At 34.5% G+C, this 19,298-nt stretch overlaps 3 protein-coding genes across 15 annotated transcripts in view; 2 read left to right on the forward strand and 1 right to left on the reverse strand.

Annotated features, from left to right (window-relative positions):
- klhl24a (kelch-like family member 24a) overlaps window positions 1-19,298 on the forward strand; it is an 802,375-nt gene that overhangs the window by 759,336 nt on the left and 23,741 nt on the right. The gene's annotated exons all lie outside the window — the stretch shown is intronic.
- The window catches only part of camsap2b (calmodulin regulated spectrin-associated protein family, member 2b), a 112,248-nt gene that overhangs the window by 45,100 nt on the left and 47,850 nt on the right, over window positions 1-19,298 (forward strand). For all 13 annotated transcript variants that reach the window (XR_015478870.1, XR_015478873.1, XR_015478871.1 and 10 more), the window contains exon 4: window positions 14,234-14,311. Coding sequence is in view for 8 of the 13 variants with exons in the window: in XM_087241284.1 (XP_087097410.1) it covers window positions 14,234-14,311 (78 nt within the window). In the remaining 5 variants the exon portion in view is untranslated. The remainder of the gene's footprint in view (window positions 1-14,233; window positions 14,312-19,298) is intronic.
- LOC147846479 (sterile alpha motif domain-containing protein 9-like) lies at window positions 1,862-18,794 on the reverse strand. The gene is made up of 4 exons (XM_087241279.1): window positions 18,676-18,794; window positions 18,345-18,509; window positions 12,998-13,088; window positions 1,862-8,031 (listed from the first exon to the last, which is right to left on the reverse strand). The coding sequence occupies exon 4, from the start codon at window positions 8,021-8,023 to the stop codon at window positions 3,125-3,127; it is 4,899 nt and encodes a 1,632-aa protein (XP_087097405.1). The 5' UTR covers window positions 8,024-8,031; window positions 12,998-13,088; window positions 18,345-18,509; window positions 18,676-18,794; the 3' UTR covers window positions 1,862-3,124.

Genomic DNA, 19,298 nt, shown 5'->3' on the forward strand with positions numbered 1-19,298 from the left:
TGCAATTTCTATTATTATATTGTTATTATTACTAAAAATTATTATTATTATTTTTAAATCAGTGTTGTGCATACTGTAAAAACACTGTCTGCACACAATGCAAACCCCACCCTTAGCTCAGTTTAAAGGCAAACTAGTTTAGACGCATTTTTTGTAGGTGTATAAAACAATAAACAAACGGGTGTTTTCGTTTTTCACCTTTACATTTGTAGTGTCCCATAGAATTTATTAATCTGACGTGTATTGAAATTTCTGTCTTTCAAACAACTGGTGTTTCTAGAAAGAACTCAAAAAAAAAAATTAATGCATAGAATCTTTCATATTTAGCCAATTAAATTTTTTATATCTTTGTATTATACAGTAACTCTCATGGATTAAGATTTTCTGGGGCAGTAAGCCTTTGTTTAAGCAATATTTTTACCTACTGATAACTGAAAGGTAAGTTTGTCAAACTTGGATGTTGATTTGACAGCCTTGTAGTATAAAGATGTTATTTAAAGACCTTACAACATAAGTCTGAATTATTAGCTTCATTATTATTAGCCTCAAAAATGACATACTGTAGAAACGAGTCCTTGTTTGTGTCTACACTGTTTTGTTTCCTGCTTGGGTGTGTCAGTTGCATTTGTGTTTCTGCAGGTTCAGTTTATAGCAACATGATTGGAAACACCATCATGCAGGTGGTTCTTCTCTGTAAAACATCTTGCTCTTGGGGTCTCTCTGCTCTTGTTTAGTTCCAGTGCCACCTTTTTTGTCTTTTTGACTGGGTCAGCTTTTCCAGTCTTTTCAGTCTTTTTGTTCACTGTCTTGTGGATCAAGACAGGCTTGATAACGATTCATTTCAAAAGTTTTTTTGTTTGTATGTTTCATCTATTTCTGACTGTTGAATGCATGCTGTTTGAAGTTTCAGCATTGCCTTGAAGCTGAATATTTACCTTTTCTTTTGGTTGAGAGCAAAGTATTTTTTCCTCTAGAGAATCCTCTCAAACAACATTTATGTTTATTAGGAGTGTTCAAGAAGTCATATACTGTACTGCTTGTACATTTGATCTGAAATGATTATTCAAATAATAAAAAAGTATGTGAATTCTTTGCAAAATATCAGCTTGAAAAATATCTAGTAAAATATTATGTGCCGTCATCATTGCAAAGATAAAATGAATCCGTTTAAACTGTGCTTTAAGCATCTTCACTGTAAGAAAAAACTTTAGCTACAAAGTCCTTAAGTCAAGAGCCGTGAGGGTTTTTTGTTGTTTGATTAATAATAAAAACAGTCAGCAGCAAGAATATTGCACGCTTTCACTTTAAGAATAATGCGGCTCTGATATATGGTTTCACTTTTACGTGTCTTTTGATTCTCAACTTGTTTGTTTATTACACAAATGAGGGTTAATATGAATAATCACTAACCACTGCACTCTGACACAAATGTGCATGTATTTGACCATTAAAGCGCTCACATTAAGATAGCATTAGATGTGTGTTCTCTGCTCATCTCCGAGCCTGTCCGAGGCTAAGCACGGCACGGACACACACAACAGCATGTGCTCTTTCGCGCTTTTAAAAATATGAATGATGCGCATCCCGTGCTGCAAAACTTACATTACAGTACATGCTTTTAGTCATTTTCACGTGGAACTGAGCTTTGCAGAGCAACAAATGTGTACAACTGGAAAGGGGGAGGTAAATGATGGATTAATCGTTTATCTCGATTAATGGTTTTTCATAATCGTTAGAAGCCAAAATCAAAATCAAAACCGGATTTTAGATTAATTGCAGAGCCCTAACCCAGGCTCATTCTGGTTACGTACCCCTATATACATTTCCGGAGAGACCATAATTCTTCCAAGAAGGTAAGCTGTTTTGCATTTTTTTTTTTTTTTTTTTTTGTGAATCCACCAGAGGCCGCTGTGTATGCTTTTTTAGATCTCAAATTTCTCTCGCGAGTGCCATTCATGCCTGATGTTCTCACTTAAATCCACCAGAGGCCGCTGTAGACTGACTGACTGATCAACCGACCAACCGACCGATCCCCCCATCCTTTTTCTTCCCTAAACCTAACCAATAGCGTTTTAAATAGCACTGATTGACTCGCCCACCCTCTTCCCTAAACCCAACCGCAGTGTTTTCAAAAGCAATCCAGAAAACAAAAGCCTTTACGGCAGCCTAATTTTTACCACGTTTTCTGATTTTACCACATTCTCACCTTGTTAATTTGTTGTTTATTTTATTTTTTGGCTTTTGTTTTTGTCTTACCCGCTTTCTGGAACCGTTCTTCCCCGGTCATTCCCGTTGTTGCTGTCAATTCCCCTCTGTGTCTCAAGTGCGCGATGTATGTGTCAAGCTACCAGAGAAACCAAAAAAAGCCATCTACATGAAGGAAGGCGGTCAGCTGGTGAGCAAGAAAAGGAATGGCGTCATACCGCCCCAGTGTTTGTTTAAAGATGAAGTGCAGCCATATGTCTAAATGACTAAATGTAAATGTTTGTGAGGTATGGTAAACAAAACTGGCTCCTCAATATATCATTCAAAACACTTTTCATACAGTAAAGGTTTGATCTTTTTATATCATCACACATTGATTATTTTCACCTATTTCTGATGAGTATTTATATGGCTAATTAAAAGATAATTGTTATCAAGCATTGTGAGCACTGTAGATAAAAAACAAATAATAAGAGCAACTCTTTTTTTTCACACTTTGATTTATTGTACAGTACATTTCAACTTGTAAATCTCAAATTCCATTTTTGTCTTGCATTTGGGATTGGGATTCCATTTTTTCCATTTATCTTAGATTTTTTGGTTCTTCAGTATCAAACAAATGTCACTGAAACTAATTATGGAAACAGATACATGTATATACAGATATAATACAAATTATTAACTAGACAACCTGACAAATGTTATTTGCTTATGACTCTCTGTTTTTGCTATAAATAGTATATAAGATATGCCAAAAATCAGGCTGATAAATGTATACATATTTTCAAAATAAATGTCTAACACACCTGATACATTTGGAGAAATGGTAAAAGAAAAAAAAAGAAAAATAGTTTTATATAGAATGTAAGAAAAAAACTCTTCTCTCTGTCTCTTTTCTCAGTAGATGACTGACAGTTGATTATGTATCAGCTCTCATGTCTGCATATTGAATGTCATAGGCAAGTGGACCATCAATAGCAAATCCAATGTAGAAAGTCACCCTCTCTGTGCTATGACCACCTCTGAGTCCTCCAAGGTATGTGGGGCGTACAGGGATGCAGAGGTTTCCATATTGAGCATAAAGCTCACCCTGCTCCATTATGCCATTAACCCTGAGAAGTTTGTCTTTTATAGCCTGCTCCTTGAAAATGTCCGCAGTTTGCCATAGAACATTACGATCTCGCACATTAACAAAGTCGATGTCAAGGCTGGCTTTGGGAACTAGTCGTTCAATTGCATCAGATTTTCCTAGATAGAAGTAGGCGATTGGGTTTCTGACTCTAAAAATGTGTGAGAATTGCTTTCTAGAGGATTTTTTTTGGGTTTCCACATATGTAGTTATTCGGCGGTCAGTGACATGTTTTCCTGGCCACAGCAACAATACAGCAAGGAAGTAAGGCTCTGGATGTGGATGCTGTGTTCCAGCTTCTTGCAAAAGTTCCTTCAGAAGATCAATGAGTTCTGTTTGGGTTTTTGCAAATCGTGAACTTGGTTTATTCAGCTTGAGAATTATGTGTGCAAGCAAATGGTTTGTTTTGTCCCTGAGAGTCTTGGTTATGCAATTCTTATAGATAAATGAGTGTTTCTCAACAATATCCTCGATCATGTTTTTTCTGAATTCCAGAAACTGAAGAATTCTTGGGAAGTTGTTTGCCCTATTTTCCAACAAGAATGTACGATATTCTTCAATTTCCATGTTCATGCTGAGTTTCGGTTTACTCTGTTTCTCGTTTAGTCTCTCCTTTTGTGAAGGGCAAAACAGGGAGATATATTTTTTGAAGTGATCAGATAGCTTTTCCCGGTTCTTAAACTGCTTTTCTTTGTCAACAATGACTTTTTCTCTTGTGTAAGTAAAAAAATCTTCTAGGAAACTAAAGGCTTTGTCTACTTGCATCTTCAAAGACACAAGGAATGGTTCATACTTCTTAAGAATATCAACCAGCCTTTTGTTGGTGTCATTTTGGACTATTGGAATGTTAACTATAAATATTTTACCTCTGAAGAACTGCTGAATATAATAATTTTTCATTGAATCCCCTTCATTAAACAACGGCAGGCCCCAAACAATGTCAAAGACTATCATTGCAGTGTCAATCTCGCTCATGTATCCAGATATGTTGTAGGTGTTTGGTTTCCTATGAAGTGTCTCTTCCAGATTAGGTGTTTCGTCTATCTTAGCCAAGATTTGGGCTTTTTGAAAAGCTTTTATTGCTGCATCAGCTAGATTCAGATATTCTTGTAGGTCATCTGGTGTGAGGGTGAATTTGTCTTGCTTGTTGCAATCAATTTGGTGTTTTAGCTCACTTCTGTAGACCTGCCCAACTGTATCAAGAGTGTATGAATTCTCTTTGATGTTTTTAGCTTTGTTTGCCCAATCCTTTGCTTGAGAAAAGTTCTTTGCTTGCAGATAGAAATGTCTTGCCAAAGCTTGAGGAATTACAAAATCATTATCAAATCGTCTTGATGCCTCTGTAAAGATGTCTTGGATCTTTCGTTGACAATCATTCTGTGTATATATGTCCTCAATCAAAGGTGAGAAAAGTGTGTCTTTCTCGTCACCTTCTGTCTTGCGTTGTCGAGTAATTAGCATAGTTTTTACTAACTGCATGAGGTTGTCTTTTCCTATTCCAGTTTTAAAGAACATGTCACAATGCAGCAAGTTGTGCACTATGTCAGATCTTGGGATTTCATGTCTCTCCTCTAGCTCCTTGACACACTGTGTTGCAATTCGTTGATGAACAAAGCGGATTGCTTTGTACACTCCACCTTCTTCAGCTTCAAACTCAATTAGCAAGCATGACTGTGGTTCCATTTCATCCAAAACTGTTTTTTTCCCCCATAATTTTTTTTGAATGCCCAGAAATTCCTCACAGAGTGACACAGAAATGGCTGATTCAGCCACATAAGAGTTCAGTAATGCCAGGATTGAGAGGAGTTGTGCTTGTTTTTTTTCAATGTCAGTGTCTTTGAGAATATTACGAGCTACATTGGTGACATACTCCTGACTGAAGTTTGATTTCATGATCATGAAACTGTAAAAATTTTCTGGTTTTTCATGTGTTTCTTGCAGTTCCTTTAGTTTTGTCTCAAATGCATTCATTTCTTCTTTAGATAGTGTTGCTGTGATAAACTGACTCTCAATGACACTATTTGAGTATCTCACCTTTGGGGTGTTTGATCGCAAGCAATTTAGAACAATTACGAGTGCATTTGGAGAGATGTCCTCAAGTGTTTTCCTTGTGCAGTGTTGAAGTTCCACTGTATTTTCCGTCTCTTCAGAGTCATCTACTAATAAAAGTACTGGCGTTGGATGTGAAGTCTCGTTCTTTCCACACAATACCAAGTAGGCAACTTGTTGTGCTATGTCAAGTTTAGAAACTGTGTTGTCTTTCAGAACAGCACAACGGAAATATTTTCTCAGATTCCACATTACATGCATGGCTAAAGTGGTTCCCCCACAACCAGGATGATGGAAAAGGTTCACCATAACACATGTGCTTGCTGGATTTTTGGTTTTAGACTCAATTATACGTTTGAGTTGATCAAATTTGTCCCGTTGTATGAATGGTTTTGCTGCATTTTTTTCTGAGAAGTAAAAATTCCACCATTTGACTTTGTCACCTCTGTAGAATTCAGCTTCTGTTTTAATTTGGAATTCCTGAAATTCCAAACTGTTCTCATCAAATACATTCTCACACTCATTTTCACAAAGGACTTCAAGAGAAGCCATGAGGTCTTCATCTTTCTGTTGGAGAATAACTGAACTGCCCTCTGCAGATGGAAGAATTCTCTGTGCATGTTGCTTGTTCTGTCCCAGTTTCAGTATCGTCCCATTGATTTCACTGAGCTCCAGATCATATATGCTTTGTTGACTGATGTCATGTTCACATCTGGCTTGAATAAAATCCCTCCATTTTTTAAAGGAAACATCTGAAGTGCAAATGGTTAATATGTTTTCTGTACCACCAAGGTTTTTATAAAATGACATGAAAGTGTCAAAAATTGGGTCATTCATGGCCTCAACGGTGGAGAGGAGAAGAAATATGACTAAGAATCGTCCTCTAGGAAGAGTGTCTGGGTTGCAGTGAAATGAGATCATGTTTTGAACTTCTCCTGCTTTATGTATCAACCATTCACTTGGATTGAGTGGTTTGTCAGATGCTTTCTTGAGATCTTCTCTGCCGTTACAGAATACCCAGCTTGTTTGTTTGTACAAGTTGAGATTTTTCACAACTGTTCCTGGGTCCCCATGGAACTGACTTGGTGTGTGAAGGTTTGCAACTCTAATTTTTCTGTAATTGTAGCAGGATCCACTAACTTCAGAGATAGAATCATAGTCCAGCACACAGAACAATTTTAAGGTTGTCATAAACTCAAGGTGCTGGAGTTGTTCAGGGTGACTTTTATTTGTTACGATGACATAGTAATCATAATGATCCAGTCTGTTTCCTCCACATGTCAACAGTTTCTTCAACTTTTCTCCTTGATTTGATGTTTCTTTGCTCCCAGGCTTCTTTTCCGCCCTTTTTCTCCTTATGTCTAGAATATTTACTTGTTCATTTATTCGTGTCAATTCATAATGCATGTCTTTTTGATTACCCATTTTATTGATATCTCTGGTTGCTGCACCATCTCTGATGAATAGTGACTTTCCTTTGCTCTTTTTCCATTGATTTTCTTCATCCAGAGTCTGGATGTAAAATAGTTTTCCATCAACTATGCTGTGGGATGGAACAACATCGACCTCTATGATATATTTTCCAGATAGAGTACTGTCAGGACAGAGAACTTCTACAAAGCGTGGTTGTCTGATGCACGCCTTTGCTTTTTCTGAATGTTCTTCAAAGTAGTGTTTAATGCCCAGATTAAAGTGATCAATGATGGTGTCCTTGTTATTAACACTGACCCCAATAATCTCTCCATGAACATATTGTGAATCTTTAGAGTCAGCTACACCAAAGTGGATGGTTCCATTAGTGCGGCTGTTCATGCAGCCAGCAGCAAAGCGAAACACCTCTTTATTGAACTTTTTCTTCATCACAGTCATATCATCTGTTCTGCCCATAAACTTATACTCATGAACTGGATCAATCAAATTACCGGGTCCAGTCTCTGGTGGTAAAGTGTAGTTTTGAATGTATCGATGAGAAGCAGAGCTCTGATCAAATGGATAGAGACTACATGAGTGTTGTCCAACTTTTTCTTTCTTGTCTGCATTGATCACCAGTGTTTTAAGATCAGGGGGCTCTCTTGTTTTGTTTTCTTTAAAGGTTGAGGTGGCATCCTGTTGGCTAGAAGATTCCATAGGCGTTTTGTCTTGGGACGTGATCAGATTTGATGCATTTTTTGGCTTGGAATCATCTTTTTGAGTACTTGTTAAAATATCCATTGAATCTTGATTCAAATTTAGTGCTTGAGTGTTTGTGGTTTTTTTTGTTTTGCTTGATGTTTTTTTATTTTTTTTAGCTCTGTGTTTGGATGTTTTTGTTCGATCTGTTGAAGTGTCTTGGATTTTCTCATTTTTGTCCAGCATGTCCTCTTCTTCTGTTTGGGAATTTTCGGGAGATGTAAAGTCTGGGTCATCATGCTTTCTATATTTATCTAAATGTTTGATAATAATAACCGCGTCACCATACTTAATTCCAAGATAATGCAGATCACTGGGTTGAAAGCAAATTAGTGATTCCCCTGATACGGCTTCATCATATAACTTGTCTGCATATTGTTTTCCTACTTTTATTATTTCAGTTAACCAGTAACGAACTTGCTGTTTTGTCCACTCCTCTACTCGATGAGGCAATGTTTTCTTTTGACTCATTGTCACCACTGAAATGATAAATAAATACATTGAATTAATCAATTGCAATATGCACTGCCTGACCAAAACACTTGTTTGGAATAATGTAAATTCTTAAGAGTATATAATTGGATTGCAGTGATTAATTTGTTTTTGGCTTTTTATGTTTGTGAAGGATTTTTTTTTTAATTCTGCCTAAAACAATACACAAACCCTAGCCTTATTCTAGGATGACAATGCAAATATTTATCAACCTGAAATTATAAAAAGGGCTTCATTTTTACACACAAATTGAACACATTTGAATGTCTTTAAGGTGTGCTATATCAAAAGTGAAATAGGTGGATGTTTTCAGAAACAATTTTTTTCTTTGGTCGAAAGTTTCTTCACATTGTAAAAACAATCATTAAAATAAGTTGTCCAAATAAATTTATATGTATTTTAATATTTTGTGGAAGGTGTAGGACCAAGAAAAGTTTGTCCAATCAAAATGTTCTGTCATCCTGACCAACCTGCCCATCAAAATATGGAATTGTATACATCTGCACACCCTGTTCGTGCAGGAAGGATTAAGTCAAGTTTTTTTCTTGGGTGAATGCTACATGAAATATATATTAGTACACATTTATGCATTCAGGAGGCATAGCTTTGGATGCTGATTAGAGCTGCTCGATTATGGGAAAAATCATAATCACGATTATTTTGGTCATTATCAGTTGAAGTCAAAATTATTCTCCTTCTGTGAATTTTTTTTAAATATAAATATTTCCCAAAATATGTTTTACAGATAATTTTTCACAGTATTTTCTATAATATTTTTTCTCCTGGAGAAAATGTTATTTGTTTTATTTCAGCTAGAATAAAAGCAGGTTTAAATATTTTGAAACCCATTTTAATAGCTCAATATTATTAGCCCACTAAAGCAATATATAGTTTTGATTGTCTGCAAAAGAAACTACTGTTATACAATGACTTGCCTAATTACCCTAATTAAGCCTTTAAATGTCACTTAAAGCTGAATACTAGTATCTTGAAAAACATCTAGTAAAATATTATGTGCCGTCATCATTGCAAAGATAAAATAAATCAGTAATTAGAAATGAGTTATTAAATCTGTTATGTTTAAACTGTGCTTTAAGCATCTTCACTGTAAGAAAAAGCTTTAGCTACAAAAGTCCTTTAGTCAAGAGCCGTGAGGGATTTTTGTTGTTTGATTAATAATAAAAACAGTCAGCAGCAGGAATATTGCATGCTTTCACTTTAAGAATAATGCGGCTCTGATATATGGTTTCACTTTTACGTGTCTTTTGATTCTCAACTTGTTTGTTTATTACATAAATGAGGGTTAATATGAATAATCACTAACCACTGCGCTCTGACACAAATGTGCATGTATTTGACCATTAAAGCGCTCACATTAAGATGGCGTTAGATGTGTGTGCTCTGCTCGTCTCCGAGCCTGTTCGAGGCTAAGTGCGGCACACACACACACACACCAACATGCTCTTTTTCGCGCTTTTAAAAAATATGAATGATTCGAACGTACATCAATGAATGATGCGCATCCCGTGCTGCAAACGTTACGGTTACAGCATGCTTTTAGGAATTTCAAGTGGAACTGGAAAGCAGGCAGTATATGATGGAATAATCTTGATTAATGGTTTTTCATAATCGTTAGAAGCCAAAATCGAAATCAAAACTGGATTTTCGATTAATTGCACAGCCCTAATCCTGATTTGCAGGGTGGGATGTAGGTTTTTGGTGCTAATAGACTAACTTTAGCATTTTTAAAGATCTTTTATTGCACTTTTAAAGTTAAAGTGCATTGTAAGCATCTCAAGGAAAATCTTTAACTTTTATTATATTGTGGATTTTTCATGGTATTGTTCTGAAAACTTTATGCAATGTTGCAAAGTTTATTTCTGTGTACAGTTGCCTTTTTTTGGCCATGATCTTATACTAAACATGGGAGAGCTTTCATTTTCCTCAATCTCTGGGTGTCCACTAGGGTTGGGCCGATAGACGATGCCATCGTCCATCGCCGATGGCTGACAAACTTCACAATGCTGAGCCGGCATCGCTATCCATCGCCCTGCCCTACATTTATATTGATATATAACTTATTATTTGTAATAGCAATAACGGTCTTTTCATGAGTTGTGTTCAGTACCTCTTTCGCTTAAAATGTATAGATTTAGTTTCAAACGCAGTTACCTGCAAACCCTGTTCCACAGACTTTACTAAATGTGCCTTTATTAGTAACTTTAGGTGTTTTCTAAAACAAAATCTGTCAGTGTTATTTTCATTCTCTCATCTTCAGCATTTCACATTTTCGCGGTTGTAGCTCCTGTCATCTGAAGGCAGAAGGCATTGATTGAGTGATTGACAGCTGATATTAACCAATCAGTCATGTTCAGTTCTAGAGCAGTGGGCCAATAAGAAGAGCACAAAGGCGGGGCAAGCATTGCAGGCTTTTTTTTACTTCAGCAAGTTCACATAACAACTGTTTTAATCTGTTCCTGAGCTCTGCGTTTGGTGTTTTTTAGGTGCAAAGATGCATTCTGCATAAATGTCTCCTAAATCCGCGTACGCGGTGAGGATTTTGCAGTGAAAACAGTGAAAATGTATGTACTCGCAGAAATGCTTCCAAATATAGTTTGAGGTCGTAGAGATAAAGCTTCGGGCGTATATGCGATACGAGCCCTAGCGTCTTTACTTGTTATTATTTTCTCATAATAATAATAAAATAAGGAGGTTATCATCAATCACAATACAAATTACAGTGAACTCTTGTCTCCTCCACCAGCTGTGGGAAAAAGCCATTATACCGATACTGATCACTGCCTATTCATGCCAGAGTCCCGCGGAAAAAAAGTGATTGACAGGTGGTAATTTGTGTGTAACTTTATTTATTTATGGTTTGTTATGTGTAAAGCAAAGACCATGTGGGTCAGGTAGTGAAAACGGTAGACTACCATTAATTAATTTGTTAGTTATTAATTGATAATTAACAACATCAACCACTCCCACCCCTGCCTATGACGACGATGCCATCATCCATCGCGATGTTTCACATTAGACATCATACAATGCCAAATTGGTCAGCATCGCCCAACCCTAGTGTCCATTGTCTCCTCCAGCACATCTCAAGATATTTTAGGCCCTGTTTACACCTGGTATTAACATGTGTAATAAGCAGAATGTCCAGAATGAGATTTTTGTCATTTACACCTATATCTATATATAAATATCGATATATCTAACTATCGCGATAATTCCTTTCACAATAGTGTATCGATAGTCCAACCTGAAGTATCGATTCAAGTTGGGCCGAACAACCTCCTCCTCTGCTCCAGTAGATGTTGGTAACTCGCTATTAACAAAACGCTAAGTAGTATGGTATCAGACATATCGGTAAGCAAGAGTGAGCATGGTTGAAAATATAAAGGCGCCTCCAGCTTTTAGAGCTGACGTGTGGCTCTACTTTGGTTTTAACACTATACCAGTGTACTGAATTAGACAAAAATGCCATTTGTAAGCTTTGCAAATCTATCTTAAAATATTCAGGAACTACGAACTTGCATCATCACTTAACAAGACACCACGAAGATGAATTAGCTGTTCTGCGACCTCAACCAAAATCTCTTGAAGCAAACTACACTGCTTCAAACTACACGCGTTCGTCTACCTCAACTAACATTGCAAAGTTACTGAAAACTGCATATGAGAAATGGGACATAAAATGGAAGGACCTGTCGTTGTAACAGACAACGCGTCAAACATGACCGTAGCAGCACAGCTGGCCGGCATGTTGCATGCAAAATGTTTCGTGCATGCCATCAATTTATCTATGTGCGACCAGTTTTCACAGCAAAATGTTCACGATGCTGTCAGTAGCACTGTCAATGTCTAATAGTTTATCGCGTATTAGAGCACTGTGTTCCAGTTTTATGTTTACTTGATGCATTTTAATTTTTTTTTTACTTGCTTTAGTTTTTAAATTGTTTTTTTAATTTATATGTGACTTTAGTGGCATATACATTTTAGTTAAGTGTTTAATAGCAATATGCATTTAATACATTTTTGAGTGAGTTCACTGTTTAATCACACTGTGCAGTTCTAATGAATTGAAATGGATAGAAAATTAATTGGAATTGGAATTTTAATTTGTCTGCTGATTTGATCAAGTTGTCAATATAATATGACACACATACTAATACAAACTATTGCAATATATCACAATATTTATTGTATTGCAATATATTGTGTGATATATTGTATCGTGACCCATGTATCGAGATATGTATCATATCATGAGGCCCTTCCCAATACACAGCCCTAACACCTACACTGTTAAAAATCGTGGTTGCCTTAAATTTTTAAGCTAAATGAAAGTATCCTTTTTAATCCATTGAACTTTTATTATGTTAAACTGATGTAAAACAGCGTGTGTAACTCATAAAATTAGGTTAGAGCATGATTAACTTAGTTTACATATGTTGTCAAGACTAATTGATCATACAATATTTTTTTTACAGTGTAGGATGCTTTCAAGGTGATTAAATCATGGGCTGATTTTTGGGTGAACTAATCCTTTAATGATAGGTGTGAACAGCAGTCTGTCTCCCTTGCCTACTTGTCAATAAAACCCATTTATAAACTCTTAAGCATTTGCATATTTATATTCAAACAGTGAAGTTTTTGGCCAGACTGTAAAAAACAAATGTAGTTTGCACATACAGTAATAAAGCATATTTATTTGAGCTTTTCCATCATTTGGTTTTATAATATTACATAAAAAATAAAAAAGGAAATTGAGCTGATTGAAATAATATTTTGCGTGAATTATTAGTTTTATCAAAATAATCCACGATGCCGAATCTAGAATGGTGGTCTGCAACAGGTTGGATTTCAACTCATGTCATGAAAAATAGCATTCACATAATGTATTTATTTAATGGTATACATTAATTGTCTGTTCATTTTTGATCTTACCTTTCTTGGAATGTCTAACCACTATAATGTTCAGATGAAAACTTTTTCCTTCATCCCTTTTATGATTTTTTTTTCCTCATCACTCCATCACCTGCAATTAGAAAAATATATATTTACATCCACTCAATGTAATTCAGTTTTATCACCAGAGGCTCTTGCTGCAACACTGTGGTCAAGCATAGTTATGTGCTTTTTCATCTGTAATCAACAGCCCCTATTAAGTGTGAATTGATCTCCTGTTGTCCAGAAGTTACTTTAGGCAATTTGTCTCAGAAAGTGGTACATTTTAACAAATTCTTTGTCTAGGAATTTTCTTATTGAGTACTTGTGATAATATCCATTAAATCTTTTAAAGTTGCCCTATAGAAAAATCTGGGTATAAAGGCTTAGTTTAATAATATTAGATCAGTATATGGAAATGGGCAAACCATAAGTCTCAGATACCATTGTTTTTTTGTTCTCATGTAAAATCCATGAGTGTAAAACTCCCGTAGACAGAGAACACCAGTCAAAACACAAAACAGACTGTTGCATGACTCACGGAGCATGCCCTCATCATTTGCACATACTTGGTGTTAGGTCATGTTCTACGTTATCTGGACCTGATGAGCAGCCGCATCAGGAGGGGATCACTAGCCAAAACAAAGACTGATATGTTGCTGTTGGAACATTAATATGCACGCGTCAGGCTCTGTTTGATGAGCCACAACATTTCCTAGTGAGGCAACAATGATCATTTTCTTCCCTTAGTTATTTTTAAATTTATATTTAACTTTTTTATGTTTAAGTTTTTGGACAAATTAAGCATTATATTTTTGCCTATGCATGCATCATGCGATTGTTATAAAGCTGCATGCTAGAGCCAAGTTCATTAATATTCACGATTGATCCAAATATGGTCAGTATGGACAGTTTTTGAACTTACCTTAGCCATATACCTACAATCTAGATAACAGAAGACAATTTCACTTACTGAACTTATTTTAACATAGATTTTTTTTTTTTTTTTTTTTAGATTTTTGTGTTTGATTGGTTAAAGTGTCAAAAAAGTCCACATTTCTTCTGCCACATTGTTTTAAAAAGGTTGTAAAATAATGTTGTACAGTCCTTAAATATTAAGAAATCCACTTTTTTACCACGAGTCTGGTGTGAATAAAAACTGATTAAAAATACATATTGAAAATTGTGTTAATTGGTTTGATTCCATTTGTTTATTTTACATTTTATATTTTATAGGTAAATGAACATCTGCGAGAGATTTTAGCTGAAGAAAAAAATGGTAAAGGTGCAGATGAACCCTCCACTCTTCAAAAGGTAAGAATATTCTTTAAGCACACATTTATTTATCAACATATATATCAAATTCTACTTATTTTGTAAACAGATTTTTGCCTTTGACAATTGCTTTGTTTAAATAGTTTTTGTAAACAAATATTGAAATCTTTTCATTATTTTTATGTAGCAATGACAGTTTTGAAAATCTTTCATGAATTAATTAATATCACCTAAAGGCTCTTTGCATTTATGAGTGCTGTCAAGGTTGATATCCAAGTAATAATTATGTATGGTTTTTGTTTGTTTGATTTGATTTAATTGATTAGATTTTTTTATTAAGCCTACATTTCATATTTAAGATCATCAGCAGTGTAAAGTTTTAAGAATGTCCACACAAAATTTTAGCTCCAAATTACTTGTAATTTATCGGGTAGTTTTATTTATTTATATATATATATATATATATATATATATATATATATATATATATATATATATATATATATATATATATTTTTTTTTTTTTTTTTTTTTTTGTAGTAGTAGTAGTATACCATAAATGAATCCATTATATATTGATTTACAAGGTTCCCATAGCTCCCTGAATTATTTAGGTTATGGTGAACCATGGTTTTTTTGAAGGTGCCATATATAGTAAATCTATATATACCTAAGCATAGCTGAATAATAGCCTCAAACATTATTTCCTTATTCTCATGTAAATCCAATTAGGGTAACATCCCACTGAAGAACAGCCCAATCTTATCAAAACCACTACCTTGACATCACTCAAAGGGTCATTGACAGGCACACACCCAGCAGCATTTGATTAGCCACAACTTTTTTCCAGTGAGATTACAACAATTATGTTTTTCCTTATTTTCCAAGTTTAACACCACTTATTATGTTTCCTACGTATGTGGGAAGTGTACTTGTTGTGATTAATTGCTGAAGCTTTTATCACAATATGCATTATTATCACAATAATGATTTAAACTGCAAATAAGGCTACTTTAGGGTAAAATAACCAAAGGATGTTGTATATTGTATGTTAGCCCTCCTAAATTTGAATTGTTTTAAAATTATTTCCCAAATTCGGTTTAACGAAGAGAAGATTTAAAAAAAAAACACTATAGTACACATTTCTAAACATTATAGTAACTACCTTCTTATAACTAAATTCTTTTATCTTTGCCATGATGACAGTACATGATTTTTTACTAGATATTTTCCAAGATGTTACTATTTAACTTCAACTGCAATTTAAAGGCTTAACTACAGTAGGTTAATTAGATTAACTTGCAAAGTTAGGATAATTAAGGAAGTTATTGGATAATTGGTTTGTTTATAGAAAAACCTTAATGTTTTTAAATAAAATGTAAAAACTGCTTTTATTCTAGCTGAACTAAAATAATTACGACCTTCTCCATCAACAACATCAACAAAAAAAAAATTGAAGGAAATACTATGAAAAGTTCTTTGCTCTCTTGAACAGCACGAGAAATATATAAAAAAAAAATTCTCAAGTGGGCTAATAATTGTGCCCACAAATGTACTTGTGATGTGTAAAGAAATGTTTTAAACAAATTAAACTGCTAAAAATGATAAAGTACAATAGGTACTGTAACAGTTTACTATAATGTCTTGTTAGTAAACATCTTAATTTATAATTTAATATATAATTAAACAGAATGAAAAGTGAACAGTGAGAAACAGACATATTATAATTATTTGTTAGTTAATAAGAAAAATACAACAGAATTTTTTTAGTTGTTAACTTCTGATTTTAATGTGCTATTAGGCATTAACTTAGAAATTAACATCACCTAAGATACTTTTGTAGCTGCCATTATTAAACTGTAAAAAAAATCCTCCCTTATTTATTTATTATTATTTTTTTTTTGTTAAATCAAATTATCTTTTCTAGTAATCTCAACTTAAAACAGTCAAAAATTAAACTTGACTCCTTTCATCTTTGGTCCAAACAACAAGTGTTGTGGATTTTAGTTTAACTTTATTTGATCATGTGGCTGAGCAGCTGCAGGGCTGATTTTTGTTCGTATCTTGAGGTGAAACTAAACACTGCATTCTCTCTGCTCATTCATAAATTGGGCGGGATACACTGCTGAAGTGTTCTGGAGAGACAGATTTAAAGTTGGAGTTGAGAAGAAATGTATAATGTAGTTGTTGTTCTCTTACCAATAGCAAAATGTTTAATCTTTTTTTTTTTTTTGCAAAATTAAATGCATATTTGACTGCAAATTACATTTTAGGTCTGCTTCTTTCTCTTCAAACTGAAGCTCATGCTGCGCCATCTATTGATGTTTTTCATAAGATACAGCTTTGTGAATGTTTTATATAATGTGTATAGTCTTTAATGTGCTTTTAATATTTTTTTTCTATTCAAAGCAGTATTCACAGACAAATTTAGCCTTGAAAACAACGGAAGATGGAGTTGCATGTGTTGGATTATTATTATTATTTTTTTTTTTTTGCGCAATGAGTTCCTTATCCGTTGCACAATGTTTTTAATCATTCATTAATTGTCCTTCATTTTCCTTCAGCTTAGTCCCTTATTTTTCAGGGGTCGCCACAGTGCAATGAAACACTAACCATTTTAACATATGTTTTCACGCAGTGGATGTTGTCCAGCAGCCGCAATACAGTACTGCGAAACACATACACTCTCACATTTACATACACACTTAAACTCTACGGCCAATTCACCTATAGCACATGTTTTTGGACTGTAGGGAAAACTAGAGCACCAGGAAGAAACCCACACTAACACAGAAATAACATGCAAACTCCACACAGAAATGCCAACCAATGTTCGATGTTCTATAATTTTAGTTTTTGTATTTTTTGTAAAAGCAAAAGCATATTTATGTGTACAATGTAAAAACTGAGTTTTTAGGCCTACAATTTTGGAAATTAAAAAAAAAAGTATTTCATTCATTCGTTTTCATTTAGTACCTTTATTAATCTGGGCTCGCCACAGCAGAATGAACCGCCTTAATTATCTATTTTTTTAAAATTATGAATATTGTCATGTATAAAGTATTCATAACTCATAATTAATTGATCTGGTACTTTTAATAAGATTCTTTTTCTCGTAAATTGTAAAAATTGCACTAGTATGGTGTCTTCTTTGTCCTGGTCCTGAAGGAATTATATTTATCAAAATGCATCTGAATTTCACGAATAGGGCCTTTTATTTACTACAGTACATTGGAATCAAAACTGGGAATCATTCAGAAATCAGTCCACAACCAGATTAAAAATCGGAATCGGAATCTGAATCACTAACATTTTATTGATATCCAACCATACTCTCTTCAGCTCTTACTGCGAAAGTCAAAGGATGCCAAAAATTACGTGGAGATTGATATTAAGTCCTTGCTTATTAAGATAATGTAAACACACGAGTCACGAAAAACTTCGTATTCATGTCTCTAAAAACTAAAGGTGATGAAGCAGGGCAACTTAGAGAGCAAGCAATGTTGCTCTGGGCAGTGATGCTGTAAGGATAACCAGGTTAGACACAGGGTAACTAATTAGGGCAACCGGATCCAAATAAAATTTTGTTGCCTATGTTGTTGTTCTCAAGGGGACAGTATCCAATAAACACAGCTCTCCAAATTTTTCCCTCAACATTGCTCAAAAAGTTGCCCTGTTGTATCACCTTAAAGGTATAGTTCACCCCAAAATAAAAATTCTGTCATCATTTCCTCACGATTCACTTGCTCCAAACCTGTTTGACTTTCTTTCATCTGTTGAACACAAATGATGATATTTTAAAGAAACCTCAAAACCCGTAACCATTGTCTTCTATGGTATTTGATTTTGCCCACTATGGAAGTCAATATTAACAGGTTTGCAGGTGTCTTCATGTTTTCTTTTGTGTTCAACAGAAGAAAAAACGTATAAAGGTTTATAATCACTGGGTGAGTTAATGAATAAGTTTTCATTTCAAGCTGAACTATCCCTTTATGCTGTTTTCAATAAAATCAATGTAATGTTTATATCAGATAATTTTATAATGCAATATAGGATATTATTTGATACTCACTCATAGTCAGTGTTCCACACCCGAATTGTCCTCAAAAAGTATTTGAAAATGAGCAGCTTTGAAATCTTCCAAACTAATTTCTTAATCTGCAGTCTCAGTAATTCATTCCTTGCAGCGTTGTTTCTCACAGCATTCACATGGCACATCCACACATAGAGAATGGAGCTGCAATCAAGAGCTTTATCAATCCAAATACTCTTTTAAAGCGCATTCAACAGTTTTAAACTTTGATTTGCTTTGAAACTTAAAAATTGATTCTTCAAATGTCCATTACTGTGTACATATATTTCAAACAACTGCAATAACTACTTTAAAAAAATCTTAAACTCACGTAATCTTATGTGTTTATTCATTCCCTCCTCGCTGTGCTTAACCGTGCTGACACTATGCTTCTAGGAGAGTGTAAGTGTAACCACAACAGGATGGAACATCTGCTAGAAGCATAGTGCCAGCACGGTTAAGCACACAAAGGAGGGGATGAAAAACATGGCACCACCAATAGTTGACTTGCCTTTGCATCTGCGCTTCCTCTGCAAATGACATCATTCTAGAACTTTAAGCTTTCAGATATTATACATTTAACAGTAACATGGTGAATACATACAGTACAAACCAATCTTCATAAAAACATTTAACTTGCTATCACCATATGCACTCTACAATACCAAACAGCATTTGCAAACAGCAAAAAGGGTTCGCTTTTAACAGTATGAGTCACGTCTACATCCTGTTGTGGTTACATGCTGGCGTGCTTTTTTATTAACAAGACAGAAGATTCAAAGTTAGGGTTTTTCCTTGCTCAAAATGAAGTGGAGATGAAGTCATGATTATTTTTCTTTGAAACAAATACATAAAATTTGAACATTATTTTGTTTAAATATATATATATATATATATATATATATATATATATATATATATATATATATATAGAGAGAGAGAGAGAGAGAGAGA

Source organism: Danio rerio, chromosome 2 (assembly GCF_052040795.2).
Source record: "Danio rerio strain M-AB ecotype USA chromosome 2, GRCz13ab, whole genome shotgun sequence".
In the NCBI taxonomy this organism is placed as follows: Eukaryota; Metazoa; Chordata; class Actinopteri; order Cypriniformes; family Danionidae; genus Danio; species Danio rerio.